At 51.9% G+C, this 27911-nt stretch overlaps 2 protein-coding genes across 9 annotated transcripts in view; one reads left to right on the top strand and one right to left on the bottom strand.

The window, feature by feature from the left end:
* SRPX2 (sushi repeat containing protein X-linked 2) overlaps nucleotides 1–5202 on the top strand; it is a 20964-nt gene extending 15762 nt beyond the window's left edge. For all 3 annotated transcript variants that reach the window (XM_065556462.1, XM_024103726.3, XM_024103725.3), the window contains 3 exons: nucleotides 2028–2161; nucleotides 2238–2359; nucleotides 2941–5202. In XM_065556462.1, the coding sequence (XP_065412534.1) occupies nucleotides 2028–2161; nucleotides 2238–2359; nucleotides 2941–3121 (437 nt within the window). In that variant the 3' untranslated portion in view covers nucleotides 3122–5202. The remainder of the gene's footprint in view (nucleotides 1–2027; nucleotides 2162–2237; nucleotides 2360–2940) is intronic.
* Nucleotides 4952–27911, bottom strand: SYTL4 (synaptotagmin like 4). Of its 6 annotated transcripts, none has more exons than XM_005288332.5 (18): nucleotides 27707–27911; nucleotides 27038–27292; nucleotides 21680–21843; nucleotides 21177–21392; nucleotides 20305–20414; nucleotides 19904–20018; nucleotides 17290–17403; nucleotides 16356–16485; nucleotides 16148–16238; nucleotides 15747–15850; nucleotides 14934–15020; nucleotides 14067–14245; nucleotides 13661–13763; nucleotides 11742–11903; nucleotides 10448–10553; nucleotides 9210–9309; nucleotides 6250–6458; nucleotides 4952–6163 (listed from the first exon to the last, which is right to left on the bottom strand). In XM_005288332.5, the coding sequence occupies exons 3-18, from the start codon at nucleotides 21787–21789 to the stop codon at nucleotides 6021–6023; spliced, it is 2079 nt and encodes a 692-aa protein (XP_005288389.1). In that variant the 5' UTR covers nucleotides 21790–21843; nucleotides 27038–27292; nucleotides 27707–27911; the 3' UTR covers nucleotides 4952–6020. The 6 variants fall into 6 exon arrangements, 5 of the variants coding, with proteins under 5 accessions (XP_005288389.1, XP_005288390.1, XP_065412530.1 ...); XM_005288333.4 differs by having other exon boundaries at nucleotides 27148–27292; nucleotides 27707–27841; XM_065556458.1 differs by having other exon boundaries at nucleotides 27568–27746.

The raw sequence follows: 27911 nt of genomic DNA, 5'->3' as shown, positions 1-27911 counted from the left end.
GCCCCCCGCCCTGAGGTGCCCCCCACATGTGGCAGCTCCCCACCTCTGCCCTGAGGTGCCTCCCCCCTGGCAGCTCCCCCCCTGCCCGGGAAGCCATGCAGCAGCTCCCCACCCCAGCTCACCTCTGCTCTGCCTTCTCCCCGAGCACACCATCGCTGCTCCACTTCTCCCGCCTCCCAGGCTTGCAGCACCAGGGAGGGAGAGAGGCAGAGCGGGGTGGTGTGCTCAGGGGAGGAGGCGGAGTAGAGGTGAGCTGGGGCAGGGAGTTCCCCGTGTGCCACCCCCCCCCCTTACTTGCTGCAGGCGGCCCTCCCCACACCCCGCCTGCCCCAGCTCCCTCCGCCTAAATGCTGACGACAACTGGGGTGGCCGAAAGTCCGGCCGCGACAGTCACCGCCGAAGAAAATGCCGCCCCTAAAATGCTAGCGCCCTAGGCAACTGCCTAGGTCGCCTAATAGGTTGCACCGACCCTGCCTCCCCCATTTTGGCAGTGGCAGGTTGAGCAGCTTGCCTCAGTCTGAGCAAACTCCCCGAGCCCTGTCCCAGCCTGCCCCACGCTTGCTGACAAACCTGAGAGGGGATCTTCCAAATGGCTCTCTTCTCTGGTTGTTCTAACGCGCTAGGCGGGAACGTGGAGGGGACAGCCCCTAGGCCATTACACTCTCTGTGCATCACCTCTTTAGAAAACAACTGCACAGAAGCCCTCAGTGCAGCATGTGCTGCCTTAGGGGCTGGTTGGATGAATTGGATAAGGGAAAGGAAGGAGTATAGTGCAGCTGTCTCTAACAGCCCCCACACCTCCTCCGTCAGAATTAGATTTGTCCAGCAGCCCCTTACCTTAAGTTCACTCATTTTCTTTCTCTCTTTGTTAATACCAGCCAGCCCTGTCCAGGGCTCACTTTGGTACTGGTTGTCAGAGCCTGCCTGGTGGCAGAGCTGGGGATGATGCTATTCTTACTGGCCTTGTTTCAGATACACACATGGGCCTGAACCAAACCCCCACCTCAACCCCCTTGCCCTTTGGGAAAGTTGGAATCCAGATCCAGACTTGGCAGCTGACCCCTCTCAGCGCCATGTGCCAAACCAACCCCTGGATCTGAACACCACCTGCATCCAGGGCAGGTTGGATCCAGATCTGAGTCTTGTGGCGTAGGCCCAGGTCAGGTTGCATGGGAATCCCAGCACCTGCGCTGCCTATAGAAAATCCCCCTCTCCTCTTCATAAGTACTATTTAAAACCCAGGAGACCCATGGCCATGGTACTGGAACTGAACCCTGAACCTGCTGCTCTCCCTAGACTGGGCTAGGCAAAGGCTCCCCTGCACCACCCCATTCATCTTGCTCATACCATTGTTTACAAAGCCCAAGATTTACTACTCCTCTCATCCCAGGGCAAATCAGGGGTAGCACCACAGAAGCCATTGGAGTTGCCCCAGCATAAGCCCGGGGAAAGGGGAAAAGACTCAAAGCTGTCCTGTTTTCAGCCATTCATTAAAACAGTCACAATCACCATCCTTAGGTTATATCCCCTGGCTAGTCCCCATCTCCTGCTGGCCACTCCTAGAGCAGTAATGCAACGTAGCCGGCCAGGCTGGCCACCGTGAAGTCCCCAACCACATTCAACGCTGAGATGGAGGTCTGGTCTGCTGAGGCACTGGGTTCCTCCTTGATCTGCATGGCCTGGCTGGCATGGCCTGGCCCTGGGGCATTCTCTCTCTCAGGCTGATGAGATGCAAGCCATCCGCTCCTGGCTGCTCTCGACTGGGTGAGACGCAGACTCCCTGGTTTATGTGACAATGGGGTGTGGCTCCCCTGGCATATTTGCTGCCCTCTCCTGGAGAAGCTGGTGAAATGGTTCCTGCTGATAGAGAACAGAGAGCCCCAATCCAGGCAAGACATCGGCTTGCTGGGGGAAGGCAGCTGACTTCTCGGGCAGGCTATACTAGGATCCTGCAGACAGAGCAGGGGTCAGAAGCCCCCACTAGCCACCTCCCTGTTTGCGCTCATGAACTCACCTTCCCACCTCAGCCATGCAGATCAACGTGGACGTGAACTCGGCCGCTGGCCTCCTGGATCAGTTCTATGAGAAACGCCGTCTCCTGATAGTCTCTGCTCCTGACCCCTCCACTCGCTACTACAAGATGCAGATCGCCATGTTGCAGGTGAGCCTCTCGCCTGCGCCTCCGACAGCCCCAATCCCATGAAACAGCATCTGACTGGCTCTTCTCCTGTCTGCAGCAAGCCACCTGTGGGCTGGATCTGCGGCATGTCACCATCCTCGAGCTGGTGGGGCAGCCCCCCCACGAGGTGGGCCGCATCCGTGAACACCAGCTCTCAGCTGACATCATCGAGGAGCTCAGGTATCAGGGGTGGTGAACAGCCACAATAGCTCAACCTGTGGGTGCAATACACTGCCAGGGGTGGATGACTGGATCAGTCTTGGGGCAGCTCCTAGCAACCGTAAGAGCCTGCTCCTTAGAAATCCTGTAGCTACTGCTTTAGCTCATGGAGTGGGGGGGGGGAGGCTTGTGCTTTTGGGGCTGAGTGTCCCAGCAGTGACTGTGGTGGAGCGCAGCTACAGAGTCATTAGAGACACCTGCTTGCAGGAAAGGCACCCATCCTCCTGAGTGCTGGTGGCCTGAATCCTGTCAAGTGCAAATGACAGATCCTACTGCCTGTGCAGCCGGGAGAGTGAATTCCAGCCCTCACCTGCTTATGTCAGACACTGAGCTATCCTCACAGAGCAGCAGGGTGGTATCTTAGCCCTAAATTATCCTGCACAGGCCTGTGGAAAACCAGAGGGTCCCACAAAATCCAGCGGTCAGTAACCCAACTCTCAGGGGTTGGAGTGCTGGCAGTGGGGAACTGGGTTGTACGTATGTAAATGCTGTCAGTCTCTATGGGCATAGCAGGCTCTCATCTACCCACTCATTGCTTCCAGACAATTTCTGCACCTCACGCGCTCCACTTTTAACATGGTGCTGATCGACAAGCAGGGCGTGGACCGCGAGCGCTACATTGAGCCCGTCACCCCTGAGGAGCTCTTCACCTTCATTGACACCTACTTGCTGAGCAGCCAGGAGGTCACCCAGCGAGCACAAAGCAGGGACATGTGTGAATGAGTGACTCTGCACAGGTGGGGGCAGATCCCTGCAGTCCAGGTGCCAATGCTCCCACCCCTTCACATTCAGAACCCCATAACCTCAGAGGACTGAGAATTCCCTTTCCGCATCATCTTGGGTCAGCTGTGAGGAAGGAAACAGTGTCAAAGGTCACAGACTTTTCAGTGGAGGGGGGAGCTAGCTGGGCCAAGCCAACGTCACACCAGCCTTTTACTGCACCAGGCCAGCCATGAGGTTAGGAGAAAAGAGGAGTTTGGGAGCATTCCCTCCCCCTCCCCCAAATCAGCCTCTGCCCAGGCCCAAACCATCACTATCACCAGCAGGGGGAGGCTGACAGTCAGGAAAGAGGGAACACAAGCCCAGCAGGGTCTGAGCTCAGGTTGGAATAGCAGGAGCTGCTGCATCTCAGGAGCAGATCATCAATGGGTAAACTTAGGTCACCTCCCTTGTTATTTCATTCCCCTCTCTTGTAAGAAACAAGCATGTCTAACAGCAGTAGGGTTCTCAGCCATGCAGAATGCCCTGCCTGCACCCCAGGCCAGGTTTGCCATGCAGTGCTAGCACAGCATGCCCATGCACACTAGCCCCCTGGCAGAGGACGTGTGGCTCCAGCAATAGCACTCTACCCCAGCACATCATACAGATAGAATCATAAAATATCAGAGTTGGAAGGGACTTCAGGAGGTCATCTAGTCCAACCCCCTGCTCAAAGCAGGACCAATCCCTACCTAAATCAGATCATGACAAACACATCAAGCATGTTTGTGAAGCCACCAGAGGTGGAACTAGGATGCTCTGGCAAGGGATGACAGCAGCCGACAGTGGGGCTGCCCAGGGCAGTCTATGAATCCCTGCTGCATGAGGCTTGTTACCAAGAGCTGGAAGAGGGTTAGGCCAGCTGTAGCCCACCACCACCAAGAGCCTGACAATTCTCCAGGGAAGATGGCTTCACAATCCCAGAGCAGGAACAGAAGATGTTTGAAAGACATTCAACCACAAAGGCTGGGCTTTGTTTAGACCCAAGCAGGCACGAGGTAAGAGTTGGAGAGTAGAAAGAAAGCCACATGGGGAGCAGGCCACCTGGCTCAGATAGGAACTGAAGCTGGTGAAGGCCACTCCTTGTAACTTTCCTCAGGCAGCAGGATCTGGCCCCCCAGGAAGTTTCTTTCCTATTTTAAAAACAGGTGGGGAAGTGTTTGGTTCATTAAGAGCAAAACCACCCCAGCAGCCCAGAGCCCCCAACTTCCCTGCACCCTAAGGCCTGGCCAATGGTCTTAGGGCCACAGCCCATTCTCCTGCCTCATTACAGGACTTCACCAACACTTATCTACTGAAGAAAGGCCAGTAGTATAGGGGACAGGTTTGTAACCCGTCTCTCTTGCCCCCACCCATCATTCCCTTTCTCCAAGGAACATGGGGATGGGTAGTGAGGTGAAACGAGGACAGCACACGGGGCAGAGTGCAGGTAGCAGTGAAGGGTTGACAGAGCTTGCCCCTGCTGTGCCGCTCAGCCAGTGGCAGCTCAGCAAACATCTAACTGCAAGTTTCAAAGTCTACCTCTTCCCTGGAGCAGACCCTCAGGGACACAGCTCGAGGACATGCTGCCACAAAGCCGCGCTAAGACTGATAGCCGCAGACAACAATCTGCAGTGGAAGGCAGCCGGCTGAGGCAGACCAGTTTCTATTCTCATCAGTTATTGGCAGCAGCTTTTTCCTGGTCTCTCTATGCTGCTCCCTGCCCTTCATACCAAGCTCCAGGAACTCCCTCCCAGAGACAGCAGTAAGTCCCCCCCGCCAGCCCCTGTGAATGACTAGTCCTGACACCACCGGCAGCAGCAAGAAAACCTTTATTAAAACAGATGGCCCTTTGTGGTGAGCCTTGACACAGTAACCAAGCAGGCATTATAGTTCATCTGCCAGTACAAAGACTGCCCTCCCAGACAGTTGCTTGATGTGGATTTTAACTCATGCCCTAGAATTTGCCTTTCCTTTCCTCCAAGAGGGGCTGTTGCTCTCTTGTTGGGCACTGTTTTGACCCCCACAACATTTTGTATTTTAAATGAATAAATCTGTGTAAAATAGCTGGAGCGGGCGTGCTGGGCAGAGGGGAGGGCTTGGCGTGGGGGGTGGGGGGGGCAGAAGCAACAGTAAGGACTGCTAACAACCCACAGCATAAGGGGAAATGGACCACTGCCCCACCAGAGTCCTGCAGCTCCAGCATGACTGATACCCAGCTACCAGCTCAGATCAATAGCATGTGGATGTTTGTTTCAGAGCCACCTCCCCCAGCAGAGATCAGCACAGAGCTCTGAGCTGCTTTCCCCTCTGCCAGTGACACAAACACCATAGCCTGATCAGAGGACAGTCTTGTAACAGGCTGGGGCTCGTTTCTCCCTCCCCACACCAGCCTGTGTCTCAACAGCACTGGGTATTCTCACGCTCTACATACCAAATATTGATTGCTTATGCTCATGCAGCCTCTAGTTTGTACAGTCTGATTCTATCTGCACCATCCCAGGAGGACAGAGAAGGGGAGACAACTGTGGAAGCTGTAAGTGGGGCAATCAAACAAACTACATGGGAGAGGTGAAGAAACTAAGAAAACAAGTTTTAAAAGCACTTAGCCCCTGCAAGGGGGGAGACCCTATGGAATTCAATTCCAGCCAAGTTAGGAGACAAAAACCCTTTACATAAAATAAGCTGCTGCCAAGAACAGGCTGTTAGGCTGAGCCTGCAGAAGACACAATTAGCTTTACTACTACACAGGTGAAAGCCAGAGCCTGCTCCCACTCCCTTAGATCCTACATGTGGCCCTTGCTGGTGCCATGGTTTTGGCTCTGTTGCCTCCGCCTGGTGCTGCCTTGTATAGCTGGTTTCAGGCCCAGCACCCAGGCTATGGCTATGCTCCTGGCTTGGCCATGGTGGAGCGGAGCTGTAGTGTTCCTTCTGCCCAGGAGCCCGGGAACTGGCGCATCTTCTGCCACAGGCTCATCTCCTCTCCTGTGGAGTCCATCCAGTCCACCACCTGGTCCTTACTCATACCTGAGAGAAAGGGAGCGACAGAGGTGAGTTACTGCAGTGCACAGCCCCGTTCCCAAGCCAACAACTGAGACCAGGGGGCAGCTCACCATTCCCAACTCCCAGCCTGACTCCTCCCAGGAAGTCATTGCTGGACAATGGCTCACGGTCCCAGACAGTCAGCTCCAGACAGATGTGCTGCAGGTCCTCTGGGCTGATGCCATTGTAGACAAAGGTGTGGTTGTAGTGAGGATTCAGGGTCTTCTTCATCACAGGAGTCTTCCTCTTGGTGGCCCTGTTTCGGAGCGGCAGCAGGTAGCTGTGGGAGAGGCCCTAATATAGTTAGCAACTCCCTTCCCACCTGAGCAGAAGAGACCATGATGGCTCAGGAGATTGATAACAGGCTAGGGGATTTCAGATAGTGGGCCCACCAAGGCAGGGATCAGTTCTTCTCTAGAGCTGTAGAGGACCCAAACAAGTGGTCCCAAGTGGGGTTGGGGCCCCAGACTATAGCAAATACACCCAGTGCCGAAGGGACAGCTTTGGATTTGGCCAAGTAATTTCCATCCAATAGTAGTTCAGTGACTGGGGAAGAGGCTGTGTGATTTCAGTGCAGCTCCAACACATGGGAGTCAGCTGGAGTGTGAACATAACAGCCATAATGGGTCACACCAATGGTCCATGTAGCCCAGTATCCTGTCTTCCAACAGCAGCCAATGCCATGTGCTTCAAACCGAATGAACAGAACAGGGCAATCAAGTGATCCACCCACTGACGTTCAGTCCCAGCATCTGGCGTTCAGAGACCTTGTGACACCCAGAATATGGACACCCAGGTCCATTGACGGACCTATCTTCTATGAAGATACCTAATTCTTTTTTTGAATCCAGTTATACTTTTGGCCTTCCCATCTCCTTGCAACAAGTTCCATGAGTTAACTGTGTGTTGGGTGAAGAAGTACTTTATGTTTTAAACCTGCTGTCTATTAATTTCATTGAGTGACCCCTGGTTCTTGTGTTATGAGAAAGGGTAAATAACACTTCCTTATTCACTTTCTCCACAGCAGTCATGATTTTATAGACCTCTATCATAACCTGTCCCTTAGTCATCTCTTTTCCAAGCTGATGAGTCCCAGTCTTTTTACTCTTTCCTCATATGGAAGCTGTTCCATACCCCAATCATTTTTGTTGCCCATCTCTGTACCTTTTCTATTTCTAATATAGTATTTCAAGTGTGGGCATACCATGGATTTATATTGGGGCGTTATTCATTTTTAAGACTTTTGCTAGTTGCTCTTCAAATTTTGTGGCCTGACTAATTATACTTTTACACTTATTTTCCTCAGTAAGATTTGACTTCCAATTTTTAAAGGATGCCTTCTTGCCTCTGTCAGCTGCTTTTACTCTGTTTAGTCATGGTGGCTTTTTTTTTTTTGGTACTTTTACGATTCCTTTTAGTTAGCGGTATACATTTAATTAGAGACTATTTTGGTGTTTTAAAAAGTTTCTATGCAGCTTGCAGGTATTTCACTGTTGTGACTTTTCCTTTTAATTGCTGTTTAGCTAGCTTCATTTCTGTGTAGTTCCCCTTTCCTAAATTAAACGCTACTGTGATGGGCTTTATGGTATTTCCCCTCCTCCCCCACAGGGATTTACCCCACAGGTAAATTTATATTGTTCCACTGTATTCACCTCTTGAACCAGATACTGTGCTCCACTTAGGACTAAAGCAAGAATTGCCTCTCCCCTTGTGAGTTCCAGGACTAGCTGCTCTAAGAAGCAGTCATTAATGGTATCTAGAAACTTTATCATTCCATCCCATGGTGACATGTTCCCAATCAATATGGGGATAGTTGAAGTCCCCCATTATTATTGAGCTATTTATTTTTATAGTCTCTAATCTCCCTATGCATTTCACATTCTGGTCAGGTGGGTGGTAGTATATTCCTACTACTATATTCTTAATCATGCATGGAATTTCTATCCCTAGATATTCTATGATACACAGTGATTCATTTAAGATTTTTACTATGCAGCAGAACCCCATTTATTCAACCATCCATTAACTGTCTTTGTATTAAATGAACAACCAACACACACATCCAAAAGCAGGCGATCTCTTCTGTGGCTGCTAGATGGTGCTGCAGCCTTGCACATTCCCATTCTCCAAGTTATGGAAATTTTTGATTATCCGATCTGGCCTTGGTCCCAATTAGATCAGATAAACGGGGTTCTGCTGTATATGACTCTACACTTTCTTTTGCATATTGTGCCACTCCCCCATCAGCACAACATTCTGTCATTTCTATACATTTTGTACCCTGGTATTAGTGTCCCGTTGACTCATCATTCCACCAAATTTCTGTGATATTATATCAATAGCTTCATTTAAATACCAGGTGCTCCAGTTCACCCATTTTAGCACTAAGACTTCTAGCATTTGTATGCAAGCACTTATAGAATGTCAGTTTTTAGTTGTCTACCTGCATGATGTAATTGAATGGAACTGTTTCTCTTCAGCTCCTGCCTGCACTTTATTAACTTCCATCCTCTCCTCTTTACTACATATGGAGAATCCCAATTAATAGCTCCCCCCCCTCCCCCGGGGAAGTCTGTGTGGTTATATTGGCTTGTGACTTCCAACCATGCCCATGAGCTGGAACTCGCCTCTCTGCGCCTCTGATAGAGGACCCCTCCGTGGCCAGGCACCGGAAGGAAGTTTATGGACCACACTGCGATTCTCTCGGTGACAAACCGCAGATTTCAGCTGAGTTGTGGATGCTCAGCACTTCTGAAGCACGTAGGGGTGAGCTGCTCCAGACCCCTCCCATCAGCATTTAGGACCTTTCACCACAACAGGAGCACAAGCTCATCAGCATAAACACACAACCCTCAACCCCAGTCCCAACACCAGGCAGCTGGGAGAGAGTTGGGGACAGAGAGGCCCATTCATTCCCAGGTCCCTGGGTCACTCCACTGCAAAGCATTATCCATGGTCATTGTAGCTGGGAGGGCTGTTCTGTAGGTGCTGTCCATCTCCCCTGTAACTGGCATGGTTCCGACACACTCACCCCTTGACAAAGCTGTCAGAGGTCCCTCCAGATTTGGCAGCTATAAGGTTCTTGGCCTCTTTAATCCAGACCTGGAGTTCGCCTCCTTCCTCCCGTTTGCCTGGAAGAGAAAGTCTGAATCATCCATGTTTTCAGCCACAGCTTCTCTCCAATCATGGGATGTGACCCCTTCTTTGCATCCCTCCACTGGCATCAAACATAAGCAGCTTGTCTTTGCTTGCAAGACTCTTCACGGTCAAGCTCTCGTTCACTATTGAGCCATCAATCCTCACCTGCAGCTGGCCCATGCTGCCAGCTTCCATCGCTCACTTGTTAAATTTGCAGACAAGCCCCTAAGTGCATTCTCCCATGCTGCCCTCATGCTTGGGAGGTGCTCTCTAAACATCTGCAAAGCTACTTCATTGTCCTCCTTCAAAACCTACCTTAAAACTCTCCTTTGCCGTGACACCTACAGAAAACCTGACAGCATTAAGGCTGCTAGTGTGCAAGGACCACTGGCTGTTATGTGGACTCCTTGTACTCCAGTTATCTGTATCCATCTGTTGTCCCTTGTCTTATACTTACATTGTCAGCTCCTCGGGGCAGGGAGAGTTTTTGTTGTGTGTTTGTACAACACCTAGTACAATTCAGGCCTGGTCCACAACTGTGGCTTTTAGACACCCAGGTAATACAAATAGAACTGCTGGCTCGCTGAATCTCAGAGAGGCTGGCCCACGGACATCCTCATCTGTAATAGATGTACAGGTCCCAGCCTGCTGTGTTTTATCTGACCCTGAATTGCCTGGCCTGATTCAGGCTAGGTCCTGGATCTTGGGAGAACTGTCCCACAACATAAGACAAAGGCAGCTGATCTACTCCAGAAGCAAACTGGATGCAGATTGCCAATGCAGCTCTCCACCCAGGAACCCTGCTCTAGCTTGCATCAAAGCTTTACTGCAATAGCAGCCACTACCATTCAGGCTGAATCTGCATAGAAGGAAAGCCTAGCTAGTAGCACTGCTGAAATCATCATGGATCAGAGTCACATTTCAGAGCTGAAGGTTAAAATATTACAGCTGCTTGGTCCATTAATGGATTAGCTTCTTCCTTAAAACACAACAAGCAGTTCCTGTTTCCGGATGAGCTCTGGATGTTTGGAGACTGGGATTACATCCTGGATGCCAGTGTGGATTAGCATCTGGGTCTGTTTTCACATATTACTTTATGAGCGGAGGTTCTGCAGCAGCTCAGACACTCACCCTTTTTCCCATTACCCGCCCCTGGGTGTTTGGAAGATGGGATGTACTTCATGGAAACAACCAGCTCTCCTCTGTACTGCTGGGAGCCAGCAGAGTCAGCACCAGCCTGAAAAATGGGTATCAGAGATTTTAGGGCCACACTTAAGTAAATCTTAAATTATTACTGCTGCAGTCTTGTCTATACACTAATGTGCCCCAGTTCAAAGGGTTTGTTCTTTTAAAAACCAGTTTAATTAAACCAGTGCAGATGTGTGTAGACTCAATACGATTTTTACCAGATTGATCATAAAGTAAGACATCTAACTTGTGCAAACCCCGCATAGACACTTTTGTTTAACTATAGATAGGTTTCTTATATCAATAACCAGTGCAAGCTGGTGTATAGACAAGGCCTTACTGAAGGTGCTGCCACTCAAACAAACATTCTCAGGGTGGAGCTCTCCCAAAGGTCTCCTAGAGATCAAGGAGAATTGGACTCATGCAGAACCCCAGACAGCTGGAAGCTCAGCCACCTCTACTGCTTGTGCAAACATGAGTTTGCCATGATGGCAGCTGTTCCACAGTGCCTTACTAATGGCACCCGCTGGCCTGCAATAGGATTTGGATCAGGTCCTCAGAGGTCCATGGGAGAGAACAGTCCCAGCAGGAGAGATTATGCCAGAGTGTTGGCACCCTGCAGCGGCAGGAATCCACACTATCTTATGAATGTTCATGGACTCCCCTATTGTCACATAAGGCAGGTGTACTAAGCAGACCCAGAGAGCCAGACTCAGTCAGAAGGACTTTATATGACTATAGACATATTGATTGACTTGTTCAGTAAGTCCAGATCTCTGAAGGTATATGCGGCAAGTGTCTTAATTTATAAAATAACCAGGTGTCCATCACCCCCCTAGGAAGCAGACTACCTGCTGACGTTCACTTCTATATACAGACTGATGGACCAGAGTGCTAAGACTCCCTGAGTACATACTCATGTGGCTAGCTCGTACAGCCATCTGTGTCACTCCAGCTACATTGCTTTTTTCAAGTGCTCTCTTGAGCAGAACTAGCACATGTACATCTATGCAAGCTGGGAATCACCCCCAGTGCAAACACAGACATACCCTGTGAGGGATCTGTGTCATTATGTTAGAGGAAAGAGAGCATCTCCCACAATAAAAGGCACTGGCCAGATTAGTGAAGAGCACTGGTCAGGAGAAGTTCACATCTGCTCCAGAGCCACTTTCCTTATTGGGAGGAGCTGTGGTGGATTCCTAGGGTAGGTCAGATGCAAGAGCTACAGGGGCCATACCTTGCCATGCAGGGGGAGACACTCTTCCATCTGGTTCTCAAAGTTCCAGGATTCCATTGAGATCTCCACCTCCCCCAAGAAGGTGTTTCGGCCAAAGCGATCGTGGTGCCAGACCGAGAACTGCAAGGTTCTTGTGAGCAGGAGGGACTTGCTGATCTCGTACTGTGAAGAGACAGGACCACAGAGCCAGGTGAGCCAGTGGTGGCTTCCCAGAGCAGCTAGGACCATACCTAGCTTTCACTGTGAGGAGATGCCCCTCAGCACTCCTAGGGAGACTGAAGTCTTCCCACCTCTTCCTGAGAGCCTAACTGGTGTGTTTGACTATTGTCACATACTCCTTTTCTCCTCAGGGTTTCGCCCACTGTGAGGAAGGTACCAGGCAATGGCTGCCCAGCTGCACTCCAGGAGTCTAGCCACACACAGGAGGCAAGTACTCTGGGTCCACAGAAAAGGAAGGACAGATTCTGGGAAGGAGCCCCAGGAGCTTAGAGGATTTTTATACTGAGGCTCAAGTTTTCAGTAAGTCTCCAACATGTGGGACTAAGGTACGTGCACACATGCAAGTGGGCTGGACATCTCACGACCTGCTTTGCCCAGGCAGCTTCAGGTGTGTACACTTGCTGAGTGACTAATCCAAGACCCACGGAGGAGCTGGGCCTGCACTCACCCATTCAAGGTTTCAGAGTAGCAGCCATGTTCGTCTGTATCCGCAAAAAGAACAGGAGTACTTGTGGCACCTTAGAGACTAACAAATTTATTAGAGCATAAGCTTTCGTGGACTACAGCCCACTTCTTCGGATGCATATATGCATATTCTTATATGCATCCGAAGAAGTGGGCTGTAGTCCACGAAAGCTTATGCTCTAATAAATTTGTTAGTCTCTAAGGTGCCACAAGTACTCCTGTTCTTTTTACCCATTCAAGGGACTCTCAACACTGGGCAGCCCTGGCCTCCTGGGGGAGTGGGAAGCACCTTTAGGGTAGAGGTCTGGAGCCTGGGGAGCAGAGAGTTCTGCTCAGTCCATCTCTGAGCACAGGCCTGGCCTCGGGTGGGCACAGTGGAATTGCTCAGATTTGGGGATGAAGGTTACTGAAACAGGAGGCTCCAGAAACCACTGGAGCTTTCTGGATTCCAAAGCTTTAATTGCCACCCTCCGTCCTTTGTGCTCCCTGCATTTATAGCAGGGGAGGGGGGCTGCCCTGGCATTTACTTATATCGGCTGCAGCACAAATTCCGCAGCAGAAGCCAGTAAGTGAAGCATGCATCTGGCAGCATTCCCCCTGCTGGATCCACATGGCTTGGATTTAGCTGGCTCCCTGCTCAAGTGACTGTACTGCCCTCTGGTGACATCACTGCATCCGGGAGGGGCCACAGAAAGCAACCTTTCAGAGATGGGAAGGGTGCTCTGAACAGGAAAAACAGCCCACCCTCCGGTGACGGTGGCAGGATGCTAGGCAAAGCAAGCAGAGCAAGAGAGTGATGTGTCTGCAGGGAGGTCATGGCATCCTGACACACAGTTCAGGGCTTTAGCTATGCCTGGCCAAGTCACCACGGCAACAGGGTTACAAAAAAAAAATGCAGTGACATCAGCAAGACAGCCCTGCACAGACTGTCAGTTATCTTGGTCCTGCCCCAGTGCTCGGAGCCTTGTGCAGGATTTTCAGAGCTCTGATTCTGGTCTACATGGGAAATCAGCGTTCCTCTCCCTCCCAGCAGCCCCAGCTGATGTCCAAGAAGGAAGGGGCTGTTTTCACTCCATCAGTGAAGCAAAAGGATGAAGCGAGGTGCATCTGGTGGTGAAGCCTCCCTGCCCTAGGTCTTATGATTTGGGCCAAGCATCTGCCTCCCCAACTGAGTTTGTGATGGAACTCTCTAGGCTAGATTGGAGACAGCCAATAACCCCTGCCCCAGAGCTCACCTTGAGCAGCTCATTGTACAGCGGGTTGACACTGTTGCGTTTGATGGTTGTCTTGCGTTTGCCTTGCCGGGATTTATCAGGCAGGAGGTACGTCTTCACGTATCTGGAGGAGGCAAGCAGGCAATGTCACCCATTTCACGGGCATCTCCCCAGACCTAGCACATACTCCTGCTCTTTGCCCCCCGCCCACCACTGCCAGCCACACCTCTGTTCCTGGATGGCAGCTGTCCATCTCAGACTCCTAGCACAGGAGCTTTCCTAATCAGCATGGCAGCACATAGCACAGGACAGGTCCAACCCCCCCGCCCTCCCCCCGCAGTAAGGTCAGCACCTGTGGCAGGCGACCCCCCATTCGCCCAGCCCCAGGCCCATATCCCGTGCCAGAGGCAGCTTGCTCAGCACTCACGGGTTGGAGCGCTTCTTGGCCTCATCGGCATAGGCTAGCTGGCGACACTCCTTCACATGGATGAACAGGGTCTGAGTCTTGTGCTCGTAGCTCAGAGAGAAGGCGATCTCTCCTGTGACACAGACGTTGCCAAAGTCACCAGCCTCGCTGTAAATGCTGACCATGCTCCCCAGGGTGCTCTGAAAGACATGGTCCCGGTAAGATTTACGCCCCTAGTGCACAGAGAACTAGTGTATCTCCAATTCCTCCCCCCATGTTTGCCCTCCTGACCACTGGACTGGAGTCACCTTCCCCCAACCAGTTAGCCGTGGTAAGTACTCAGCACCTTTCACACCCTCTTGCAAGCTCTATCAGAGAGAGCTCAAGCTGAAAGTCCAAGGCAGAGCTCAACACAGTACCTAGCTCTGCTAAACCTGTGCTCTAACCACGAGACAGTGCTGCCTCCCAGCTTCCTAACCCCAATCCTCACTAAAGCATTTCTTCCTGCAATCCGGGGGGGAGGGGGGGGGAGGAGAGGGGCAGCAGAGCCAGAGGGGGGATTTATAGTAGTCTTCAACTACCTGAAGGGGGGTTCCAAAGAGGATGGCGCTAGGCTGTCCTCAGTGGTGGCAGATGACAGAAGGAGTAATGGTCTCAAGTTGCAGTGGGGGAGGTTTAGGTTGGATATTAGGAAACACTATTTCACTAGGAGGGTGATGAAGCACTGGAATGGGTTACCTAGGGAAGGTCTCCATCCTTAGTGGTTTTTAAGATCAGGCTTGACAAAGCCCTGACTGGGATGATTTAGTTGGTGTTGGTCCTGCTTTGAGCAGGGGGTTGGACTAGACCTGCTGAGGTCTCTTCCAACCCTAATATTCTATGACTCACCGAAGAGGTACCGCTGCGCATGCTGCTTCTGGCCGTCCTCCGGCGATGGATCTCTACCAGGTTGTCAATGTCTTCCTCTTCCTCATCCTGCAACAAGGGATACGGCCATCCGTACCAGCCGGAAAACCAAGGCAGCTAGACCCCTCCAGCAGCAACCCTGCCAGGGAAGCAGCCCCAGCCACTACGGGTACAGCTACATGGCAGTGAGTCCCAGAGCCTGGGTCAATTGACTCAGGGTCCCGCTGCAGGGCTAAAGATAGCCACGTAGACTTTTGGGCTCGATCTGGTGAAATCCGGCAAGTGGGGGGGTCTGAGCACCCAGGCTCTGAACCAATCCCTGATATCTACACGGCCATCTGTAGCCCCACACTGCAAGCCTGAGTCAGTTAACCCAGGCTCTGAGATTCGCTGCTGCGGGGGGTTATTTGCTGTGTAGATGTACCCGAAGGCTCCTTGCCCAACACCCAGTCCTGTCAGGTGTACTCACCTCAGACTGGGGCAAGATGCCCCGAGCAGGCAGGCCAGCACAGAGGAGAACAGTGACCTGACTAAGTTCCTCCCTCACAGCCACGGAGAGTTCATTCAGACAAGATGTGAGGCTATCGCTGGAGACCCACAGATGTGCAATAGGGTCTGTGCTTCATTGGGAGTTTAGATAACAGCATGGTAGCCTGCAGCTGAACTGAAATGGAAGGAGGCCGGGTGGGGAGCAACTCCCCTTCAATCCCACAGGCCTCAGAGAAAGGTGGGGTGAAAGAGAAGCCTCCCTCTTAAGCAAACAAATTGATTCAACGCAGCTCAATAGGCTCTCACCACTTCAGTTTTGAGACCTGGGACTGACTTGCTTCTGTCTCCCATGGAGCCACTTTCACTTCCCAGCTCCTCCGGGCGCAGATCAATCACTGACTTGGTGTAGTCTGTGTCGGAGACAGGAAGGTGAGATGCCTCCAATCCCAGTCATTAGTGCAGTGCTAGCACGCTGTTACAAGCATATCTAGTGCTCACTCATCCACTGGTCAAGGTGTGTTACAGAAGCAGGGAAGCATCGCTATTCCCCTTTCGAGGGCAGAGGAACTGAGATGGGGTGTAGTGACCTGCCCAAGGTTACCCAACAGGTCAGCAGCAGAGGTGGGAACAGAACCAAGGTATCCAGACTCAGCCCTGCGCTTTGTTTCCCAGAGCACAGCTGCCAGGGTCCCCAGAGGGCAACTCACCTGCAGGCCTCAGGGTTCTCCTGGGATTCTTCTTGAATATGGTTTCATTCTCATCTGCGGAAGCTGCACCATGGCTCCCCACACGAGCCTCCTATGAAGGGAAAACAGGAGGTTCAGAGAGGGGGAACTAGACTGTATATAACCCCCGATCCCAGAGCCCACAGGGCAGGAGAACCCGATCTCTGCAGCACTTGTAGCGGACACATACACTTTCTGAACCGGAGGGAGTAGTGTCTCTGGAGCGGGTGGGGATGGGCAAAGTGGATACGTTGGAGCCCACGGGACCAGGCCTTTGCTTCCCCTCTTGGAAAGTGACAGTTTTATCCAGGGAGTTTCTCCTGCAGACAGAGGGAAAAGTCAGACTAGCTCTGTATCCATCCAGCATGAGAGCTCTTTGCTGGGGGGGGCCGGGCAGGGGGAGGGGGGAGACTGCCTAGCAACCAGAGTTAGCTTGCCTATCAGCCAATATCTTGACTTTCTCAACAAGCATCGAAACAGCCTTCTGAGGGAGATTAGAGTTTCTCCGTCTACCAGCACCATGTGCTAAAGGAATGAGCAGGGGAAGACGTGGGGGAATCCTGCCTACCCAGTGTAAGATTTAAAAAAAACACACACTTTCTCTAGCACTGCATTCTGCACTTGCCACTCTGCCTGCATCACAGCCAGCTCAGAGTTACCTACTGTTTAGGCAGCAGCAGCACTGCTCCCAGTTCCTCTCATGGCTCCAGGCCTCCTGGGGTGTATCAGGACTTTACAGGCAGCTGGGCACCAGCCTGTTCAGCACACGGACCGGAGCACCCATGGGCTCAAAAGGGACCAGGGCTTGGGAGACAGCTGTACCTGTTGGAGGGGGAGGGGAGCAGCATCTAGAGCAGGTTAGGGAGTCATCTCCCCATTAGTGTCTCAGCTAAGCATTCCTGGGAAGTGGGGTCCCAGCTCACCTTCAGAAGCATCCCTAAAGCGTGCCCTTTTCCTCCTACTCCAAATCTTTAAAGGACCCTCTCCACCTGCCCTTTGAACCGTTTACTTAAGGCAGGGGGAGAGGGGGAGGCAGGGAGAAGACAGTAACACAGGAAGTGGGAGGAGCCAAGAATCTGACCACTCCTATTGACTGTTTCTGGGCACAGGAATCAGTCTCTAACCTGGAGCTGACACCTGTGCCAGTGGCGTTGGGTCTGTACCCATCCAGACTCATGTTCTCCATGGACTCGGTATCACTCTTCCCATCTCGGGGGTCCAAGGCTTCAGGAGGCATGCTGGGGAAAAAACAAATCTGTCCCTATGGTAGGAAGGGCAGTTCCAGACTGCAGTGCAGGAGGCCCAACCCCTCCTGAGAGACAGGGAGATCCAGGGTGTCAGCAACTATGCTGTATGGCAATATGGGCCTTTGGAGCAACTGGCAGCACTTTGATTTTTGCCACACAGCGCCTAGAGGAAGATACCAGCCCCTGAACACAGCCATTTTATTTATAAGGGCAGAAGATGGGTTTAAGATAAGCAGAGCCACGTGGTGGATTTGTAGGTCAATAAAAGAAGGGTTTGATCAGTTTAGACCTGCATCAGACCACCACATTGATCATGGGAGAGCTGGATTGGCTTGGAGACCTATTGAAGCTCTCTGGAAAACTCCATTGGAGGGTTGGGTTACACAACGGCAAATCCTCCTCATCTAACATCATCAGGAAGGGGCCTGGAAAGGAGCATCAACAAGACAAGGGAGCTTTAAAAAGGTCTGGTCTATTTTAGCTGTATATGGTCTCCATAAGCCAGAGTGGCATTACCGGACAGCCACCATAATTTACATTTTCATGCCATCACCCAGATGAGCCACTTCGGTGCCAGATATCAGAGGGGTTGCCTTGTTAGTTATTTTGGTGCCAGAAAGCATAATGGGTTGGGATAACACCCATCTTCCATGGTTCCTCTTTTGGGACAACATATTCCAGCTCAGCGCCCCGTGGCCGAGGGGTGGTATCATTCCCACCGCAGGCAACAGGAGGACATAGTTGACCATATGAAACAATACAAGAGGCAGAATATCACCCAAAGCCCATGGGACACAAGCACAGCCAGCTGATCAGGTGCAACCGACAAGCACCAAAGCATCTCACCAACAAGGGGAGGGTATCAGACTGGGGGCCTTCTGGCTGAAGGAACAGGGCAGGAGCAACAGCACCGGTTTAGCCCTTCTGCAGTTCGTGGCTCTTGGCCATTCTTACATCACACCTTGAAGTGATTTTCTAATACGTCCATCATGCATAGTATCTGACTGACTGTGCAAGGGAAATTGGGAGCGACAGACAGTCCTGGTCCCCTGCCCCAGGGCTGGGAGGGCAACTGAGGAAAGGATCTTCCCCAATGTATTTGCCAAGGCTTAGAGATCCACAGTCATCTGCTGTAGCATCCACCAGCAAGACTCAGTCTGTGCCAGGGGTTCTCACAACAATTTTTTTGGTGACCTCAGAGTGCAGCCACCAACTTTTGCTGATGGCCACTCTGACATCATGGTTTTTCTGTCCCTGCCTCCCACAGCCCTTTAGTGAGAGCCTGCCCCGTGGAAGGTGGTGTGACGAAGTGGGATTGTTCTTAACGTTTCCTCTGAATACTGTGTGGGTGCCTCAGTTTCTGGCCGAACCTCTGTCGCCTAGCAACTAATGGCCAGGCCCTTCCCCCTTGCAAGGGATGCTAAAGGTGTGGGAGAACAAAGAGGTCAGGTGACCTCCTGGCCCAGGAAAGAGACAAAGCCCAGAGGAGGAGGGTCTGGAGGGGGATTTCAGTTGAAGCTAGCTGGGGATGGGAAGGGAGGGCAGACGGGGGTGTCTGACTCTCTGAACTCCATAATGAACCCGGACGAGGGGTCCCGTTCGCTGCTGTACCTACAAGCTCTGTTTTAGACCGTGTTCCTGTCATCTAATAAACCTCCATTTTACTGGCTGGCTAAGAGTCACGTCTGACTGCAAAGTGGGGGTGCATGCAGGACCTCTGGCTTCCCCAGGACCCTGCCTGGGTGGTGGGAAGCGCACGGAGGGGCATATGCTGAATGCTCCAAGGTCAGACCCAGGAAGGTGAAGCCATGTGAGCTTCTTGCCCTGAAGACGGTCTGCTCCGAGGGAGAGGAGGTTCCCCAAAGTCCTGACTGGCTTTGTGGGGAGCAGTTCCAGAGCATCGCCCGGGGACTCCGTGACAGATGGGTCAGGAACTCACCAGCTGCCTGCAGAGTTCCAGGCTCTCCATGCCCCAGCCTGGCAGGAATGGGGGAGCTGCCTAAGGGAGTGCCCCGGGGACCAAAAGCTGCAGCCGCCTCCAGCACCGCGCGCACTGACCTCATGTGTCTCCAGATGTGCTGCCCAGAGCCCCCAAGGAAGTTGCACGGTGCAGGGCACTGATCCCTGCTGGTGGCACCAGCACGTACACCAAGGCAGCGCATCTCACTGCCCTTGGTACCAGCTATTCAGGAGCAACAGCTGGGCGCTGCACGGAGGAGTGGCTGCTTTGCCCCCCCCCCGTCTCCACCCATGGTTTAGAGGCTGACATGGCCGCATTTGAGAAACGCTGGTCTATGCCCTCTACAACTACCAGTCCTCTTCCCATAAGAGACAACATCTTCTCAAAGCCCACTGCTCTGCCCCATGCACATGGATTTAAGGTCATTGCTTCCCTGAGAGATCTGAAGTGAATGCAGGGAAGGTGGGAATGCAGGGAAGGTGAATGCGGAGGCTCAACAGAGGACACCTGCAGGATGGACTTAAGACTCACCTGGGCTCCTTCTGTCGCTCCTGGGGACTCTTCTGCTTTGCCACGGGGGAGTCTTTTGGATCGTTTGGCTGTGCCTGCTGGAGAAGGGTTTGCCCCACAGTCTCTCTTTTGTTGGCTGGAAGAAAATAAAAACAATACCAAGGCAACCAAGATGGCAGGAGAGCAGCCCAGCAGGGGCAGCTTGCAGAGACCTCAGGCATCTTATTTCCCCATCGAAGTGCTAATACTGGCATCGCCATGAGCAAGAAAACAAGTGCCTCTATCCAACCTGGAGAGCCCCCTGGAGTGAAATGGGGCCTGTGTCCATGGCCTCTCCGTACAGAGGCCGCCAACTAGGCAACATCCCAGAGGTGGTTTTCTGGAATAGGGCCCCTCCCCACCCAGAGCTTGGCTGTTCCTACCTGGAGGTTTGCGCCGAAGGGACATTCTCACTATGTCACTCCCCAGCCTGTTTGCAAAGCGATTGATTCTTTGGTCATAGAACCAGTCACCGGTTGTCTTCTTCAGCTCTCTGCAGGGGAAAGAGGCAGTGAGAGGCCATTCTCACCCTGTGTAAGGTCAGTGTTCTCTGCTTCCTTTACTCTACCACCCTGCAGGAGGAAACACTGTTGGAGTAATGTAGATGAACATGGCAATTTTAGGATGCAGATGTATAGAAAGACAAGATCCCAGCCCCAAAGAGCTGTCAGGCTAACCCTGGGCATGCAGTCCCAAAAAGGCCTGCATACACTGTCAGCAAGGAACAGACAGGATGCCTGGTGCACAGGCAGCAGGAAGCTCTCCTGGCGTGAGCAGCAGCAGGAGAGATACTGCGGAGCTACAAGTGGGAGAGGGACAAGGGACTCAGGTAAGGCAGGGCAGAAGAGGAGAGAAGGGTCTGTTTTTTCACCACCAAAAGCTTGCATACTGCCAGCTTGGTGCACAAAGAGAATGGGACGAGGGGCATTGGAGGGGAAGACTCATAGCAGAAGTGCTTGGAACAGACTGAGAGGGAAGAAGAAAGGCTGGACCCCAGGGTAGGTGGAGAGTGGAACAGCTGCGGCAGGAGATAACCAGGACAACAATCAGCAGCAATAGAGAAGGATGGCTGGGTTTTAGAGATGTTGGAGGAAGCCATGAGGTCTTTGCAAGATCTTACTGTGTGTGGGAGCAGGGGAAGAGAAGAGCAGGATGGCAGCCAGGTTGCAAGCCTGGTGACAGGCAGGATGAGGAAGGCAGCCATGGTCTGTGCAGAGAGACACACTCAGCCTGAACTCTCCCCAGGGAAACTCACGCTTCCTTGGTGCAGACTTTGCAACGCCAAGTGCTGTTGATGCTGTAGGAGCGGCAGTCCCGACACACCAGGTGGTTGCAGCCGCGGCAGGTGTTGGCCTTGGGGCTCACGCGGCCCAAGCTCTGCTGGCACCGGGCACACGTCCGCTCGCTGTAGCGCTGACTGCCCCGCTTGGCCCCTTTGCGCCGGATCTCCAGCAGCTCATTCTTTAGTCGCCTGTTCAGATGCAAAACCCATGAGCAGTTAAAACCCACACTTAGCCCTGAGTCAATGCTGCCTCTTAGAGCAAGTCAGGGCAGGGCAGTGATGCCTGGGCAACCACCACCATTTACCTCCCCATCCAGGAGGAACAGAGCACAATACCAGTAGGGCAGCTAACTACAAGACCCATGTCCATCCCCACCCTGCCATTTACAGGCAAAACCCTACCAGCCATCAAGGAAGCACAGACTGCAGCAGAAGACTTTGAAGGAAAAAAAACTCTCCCCTATCCAGGCTCTCACCTGACCCTTCTCTCCTCAGCCTTGCGGAGCTCTTCATCTCGCTGCAGGACTTGCAGGATCACATCCCTCTCTGCCTCTGACAGGAAAGACAGGTCCACAGCCTCCGACATGGCTTATCCCAGGAATCGCCTGCCTTTTCCTGAAAGCAGCTGGATTCCTCAGAGCTGGAGGCAAGTTAGCAAGTTAGTACAGCCAAGTGCAACACTCCTGGGTTCTTCTAAGCCCCTGTGCATTTGCATGAAGCAATAACTCATTGATAACTCCAGGTGGCCATCAATTGCCCCTGTATCTACTCTGCCTCACTGCACTTTGTTGGTCCCACCTCACAGCAAGGCTGTGGGGAGTCCCTGCATTAGTCACTAAAGCATGATCAGCTTCATCCCTGCGCCTGGCCTAAGAGCATGCTGCCTCTGCTGCCCTCCCAGCACCAATTACACACCCTGTTTAGAGAGTTCAGTGTTTTGGAAGCTCTTAGCCCCCTGCATGTGGCCTTAATGAGCCTCCACGGGAACATCCAGTGGCTGAGTTGTTCCACCAACACACTTGGAGTTTCCTGCCTGCATCCAGCACTTGCAGACAGACCCAGCCTGGAAAGGGATGGTGGTGAAAAGAACAAAACAGGATGGATTGGAGTTCAGAGTTACAGCACTGGGCCTCCCCTACTGACAAAGGCCCAAGTGTCCAAGCACAGCAAGGCCTTCTGAGCTGCAGACCTCTCCAACCCCAAGGAAGCAAGGCTACTGCAAGGACCCTGTAAGCACAGGATGTAGGATCTGGCCTACGAGGCTTCCCTCAGAGCCCAGAAGAGGTAGGAGAGAAAAAAGATCAGGCCCCTCTCAAAGCTGCCATGAGCAGTTGCTTGTAGTATTTCTATAGAGCTTGGACCATATCTAGGTCACTTCCTGTCCCAGCTCAGCTCATCGGGGTCAGACACACCACACAAGAGCGCCAAGCAAGAGCCTTCAAAAAAGTGTCCCTCCCCCATCTCAGGAACAGTTTCCTCAGGGCTCTGAAGCACACAACAGCCAGCATATGCTGCTATCAAGAGCAGCACTCCCCCTGCCTTGTTCACCCAGAGCCTTGCAGGTTCATTTCCTGGTCTGGACCCCAGCTATCTCCAGTGATGCATTTTCCCCTACCACCAGCAGGAAGTTCACACTCCCTTAATGCTGCCCGAGTGACCTTTCTGCCTCCTAGATGACATCACACTCCATTGTTATGGCTACAGATGTGCTGTGACTTCTCAGGACAGTGGGAATCAGGGATTGCCTAGCAGCAGGAGGCCAGGACCCCCAGAAGGAGGTTGAGAATCTCATTGAGTTCCAGCTCAAATGTGTTGAGGTGGTTTTTTTTTTGGTTGTGTTATTTTTTAAATACAAAAGAAAGCCAACCCTGCCTTAGGATTTGCCTATGAATTAACTCAAGAGAGCACAGATCAAGACAGAGCAATATATTAACCCCTGTGCTATTTTCAAACTGAAGACCCTAAGCAAAAATAAGTTGCATATTGGAATTTACTGTACTTGTTTATATAGAGAAAAAACCTGCACCAAAGATCAACTCTGCACAAATCACCCCATCTTGTAAACCGCCTCTTTAGGGTACTTAGGTTCCAGGTTTTGTTTGACCTTTAGTTAAAGAGCCACCTCTACTAGGCAACTCACTTTTCCGGTTCCTTAGTCCCATTTTCAGTCTATTTAAGCGAGATTTTGTGTTTGTAACATGAATTTTAAACTGCCCATGTTCCCTTAAATGGCCTTGTTCTACAAACATGCAAGAAGGTAGAATCTGGGTTCCAAAGGAATGGAAAAAGGAGCAGCAATAAGAACAAAAGCAGTGGGGAATATTAGTGGGCTAATTGAAGTTATTATCAGTACTTTTTTCAGAGCCACTCTGAAACAGTCCCTCAGCCCCATGTCAAGGAGTAAGATGCATTTCTTACTTCACAACTTGCAGTAAGTTGGTTAAAAGTCTTGTCTGGATACCAGAGTGATTGGCACTTTGATAGACGATCCAGGAACAAGCAAAGTAATGACACAGTCTATCTGCCAGCACCCAGTTAACATGCTTATATACGCCAATTCACTTCCTACTCAGTCACCATTATCAAGCCCTACCCAGAATATATTCCTCAGACTCTTAGCCGTAGAAATAGGAGTACTTGTGCATCTTAGAGACTAACAAATGTATTTGAGCATAAGCTTTTGTGGGCTAAAACCCACTTCGTCGGATGCATGCAGTGGAAAACACAGTAGGAAGATATATATACACATGGAGAAAATGAAGAAATGGGTGTTGCCATACTAACTAACAAGAGTAATCACTAAAGGTGGGCTATTCCTAGCTCTCCCCATTTCTGGAGCTCCATGCTCCTGACACATTCCGCTAAGTCTGTATCAGCTACAGGGATTTTAGCTAAGAAGCAGGATGCAGATTTGAGACCTCTCTAGAATCACAGCTGTATTGGGCATTTCCACATTTTCTGTAGCATAATATTCTGGGAAAGAAGGGCTCACTAGGACTGGGTGAACATCTGGAAGAGACAATATCCTCAACCATCCCACCATCAGTAGGCTTTGGTGATGCTCTCATTTATTCTCTCCCCTTTCAACTCTACTGTAGCACTTTTCCTCACAAATGGGATCTGTCTAGATAGGTATCTAGAGTTCTAGGCCTGAAGAAGAAAATCAACAGTGAGCAGGTTCTAAGGTAGTTGGAACACCAATCCGGCTGAGAGAAGAATGGAAGTTGCTGAGATTCTGTTTGTTTAGAATTGGCTTTTCTAAATTGCTAGCCAAATGAATGCTTAAGCATCATAAGGCAGGTCTGCAGAGAGACAAGCATCTTCCCTTTTAGTTCTGTATTCAGGAGTACCCATTTTGGACTCAATACTTAGATGGACTGGATGGGTCTTCTCTCAAACTAACTTTTAAGTTCAGTCATGCATCCAGACAGATGAATGTTGAGAAATTTCTTCTGAGAAGTTCAACAAGCTCTCTTTTTAGTGCAGCCACTCCAGAAGGTACTTTTGTTCCTGTGATCCCACCTGAAAGCAGCCATTCCAGTACACTCCCTGACAGTCATTGCGAGGGCCTCTGCAACCCAGGGGTTAGAGCAGGGAAGGGTCACCACTTGAAGATGGAGTGTCCACACTCAGACCAGGGGAAGGACCCAGGACAGTGGAGGCTGTTTGCAGATGCAAGAAATATTAGCCCAGCAGCTACATGCAAGGAGGTCAGCTCCTATTCCCCTCTCCCTGTGCAATGTCCTCTTGTACCCAAGTGACCATGAAGAGGAAGAATGAAGCTGAACAGGTTGAGTAACCTCTTGTTTCTAACAGAGTGAACTGGCCTCCCAAGGGAGCCTCATCTCGCCATATGTTCTCTGATCACTATACTTCCAACTCCCCAGGCTTTGCTTCTTTAGTGAAGTGGGAAGGGGCTGAGGACAAGGGAGCCAATGCTTCCCTAGGAACACTGCACCCTCCAGGACAGTGTCAGAGCAAGACTCAGAACAGCAAGTACCCACCCTCTTCCACCTCCAAAGAGCCAAGAGCCGTGCAATCCCAGTCCAGCCTGGGAGGGCCACTGCTTTTTATTCTCTTGGAGCTTCAGAGCCCCAGGGCTACATGCTGGCTTCCCTCCAACCCAGGGGTATTTGGCAGTACCTGACTTCCTCACAAGGTCTGGGACTGTCAGGCTTTCCTGTACGTGGAACTGCATAGGAAAGGCTGCCAGGGGACACCCTGCAAGAACCCTCCCTCGCCTAGCTATCACCTACCTGTATTTAAGAAGTGCATAAGCTCTGGACCAACTCTGGTTAATACAGAGGGAGTGCAAACCTCTTTAGATTACATCTTCTAACCCACTCTGTATTACACTAGCTGGACTCTAAACTCTCATTTCCCAACATGTAACCCATATCCCTAAGAACACAAGAATGGACCATTGGTCTGACCCAGCATGGCCATGTAGCAGCAGCAACAGCAGCCAATGCCAGATGCTTCAGAGGGAATGAACAAAATAAAACAATCAAGTGATCCATCCCATCATCCAGTCCCAGCTTCTAACAATCAGAGGTTTAGGGCCACCCAGAGTATTGGGTTGTGCCCCAACCATCTTGGCTAATAGCCATTGATGGACCTATTTTTCACGAACTTGTCTAATTCTTTTTTGAACCCAGTTATGCTTTTGGCCTTCACAACATCCCCTGGCAATGAGTTCCACAGGTTGACTTCCACAGTACTTCCATTTGTTTTAAACCTGCTGCTTATTAATATCATTGGGTGACACCTGGTACATGGGTTATGTGAAGGGGTACATAACATTTCCTTATTCACTTTCTCCACCCCAGTCATGATTTTATAGATCTCAACTAAGTGGGAATGTGATAGTCTCTTTTCTAAGCTGAACAGTCCCGGTCTTAATCTCTCCTCACATAGAAGCTGTTCCATCCCTCCACCTTCTCCCCGCATTCCCACTTCCACACCATCTCTGGATTGGGCCCCCAAGTTCAAGCTGCCATGCCAAAGGTCAGAAGAAAGGAGTTAGCATGGAAAGTGACTGCAGATGTGAACTGAAGCTACCACCCTCTTCTCTAATTTACACCTTCTGGCCACACAAGTTACACCAACCACACTCTCTCTCTGACATCTGTACATGTAGACTAATCCACATTGCATCATCTTACATCTGAAATTGGTCTGTCTCCAGTGCTCTACACACACAGGAGCACCTCTGCAAATGGGAGAGAAAGTATTTGGATAAAGGTTTTAATTAGGAATGTGACTCACAGATGAAGATTAGCAGGATCTAACAAGTGGAGAAGGTTTCAACACAACAGTCCCATAGCTATTATTCCACATGAATGCCAAGCAATGTCTAAGCATATAAGAGAAATACAGTCTCTACCTCCGTACTTATAAGCCCCATTCCTTTATGACAGGATGTGTGCAAATGAATGCATCCTCCCACCACTCATATGAAGCAGGGAACTGAGTTATTAGAGTCATGGTCCTTTCCTGTGGCAGGAAGCCTGGGACTGCTGTGCAAGGTTCTGGAAGGCTCGAGCAGATCTGGAAACAAACTCTCCCCCCCACCAAACACAAGCTGCAATCCTTTCTCTCCACTCCTCACTGACCTGCCTTGAGAGCTGGAGAGACTGAAGATTTGGGAGTGGGAGCAAATTCCTGACCAACTTAAGCAGTGAACTGCCACAGTCAGCCTGACCCAGACACCAAACCCCTCATGCCCACCACGACAAACCCCAGCCATGCACTACTATGTGGCACACCCCCAATCTACCCACCACCGCACCAAGGGGTTTGCTACCCGCACAGCAATCCCCAAGCTTGCTTACCACACACGTTCCAGAACTGGCATCTAAACTCTGCCTGTGCTGTCCCAGCTGTGCTGCTGTGTAGGAAACACGTCTGTAATAAGCCAGGCTCTGCTATCCGAAAGACAAACCTCTTCAAGAATGCCAGGAAGTCAGGATCACAACCAGCAGCCCGTCCCAGCGAGCTGGCCTGGGGCCAGCACCCCAAGTAACATACAACTCGGCGGTGTCCAGGCGCCGCCGCAAGCTCAGCGATCGCTCAGCCCTGGAAAGCCCCTGGCAAGGCAAGGAGAGAGTCAGGCCACGGCCAAAGCCGGAGCTTCTTTCCCGCAGCCCCTGAACAGCAGCGCCCCAGCAATTCCCCGGTCACGCCGTCCGCACCCCGGGCTGGGGGACATCCCGCTCCGGCCACAGACCGGCCGGCACCCACGTGTCCCCACTACCCCCAGCGCCTGGCACTGCCACGACCGGGTGTGGGGACCGGAGACAGCGAGTGCCCAGGCCGCCCCCTGCACGGCACCGCGGCCCCAGGCCCGCCCGCCAGGACCTGCCTGCGGACACCGCCCCGATCCACCGCTGCGCCCCGGCTCCCAGCGGGGTCCCGGCTCCGCAAGCGGCACCCGCCGGCCGGCACTGCCCGCTCCCAGCAGCCGCAGGGAAGAGGGGGCTGGGCGGAGCCCGGAGCGATACCTGCAGCGTCTCCCGACCCGGCGGCTGAAACTTTCGCCCCGCGTGGGTGGGGCCGGCTCCTTAAAGGGGCCGCGCCCCCTCTCACCTGCTCCCGCCCTTAAAGGGACCGTGCCCAGCCGGAGAAGAGCCGGCGAGCGCACGGGGCCCTTAGCACCGGGGAGGGGGACAGGGAGGACACAACCCTCCCCCCCCAGGGGCCTCCGGT

This window comes from Chrysemys picta, chromosome 9 (assembly GCF_011386835.1).
Source record: "Chrysemys picta bellii isolate R12L10 chromosome 9, ASM1138683v2, whole genome shotgun sequence".
NCBI classification, from domain to species: domain Eukaryota; kingdom Metazoa; phylum Chordata; order Testudines; family Emydidae; genus Chrysemys; species Chrysemys picta.
Note: the sequence above shows the minus strand (reverse complement) of the source record. Positions and strands in the feature narration are given on the sequence as shown.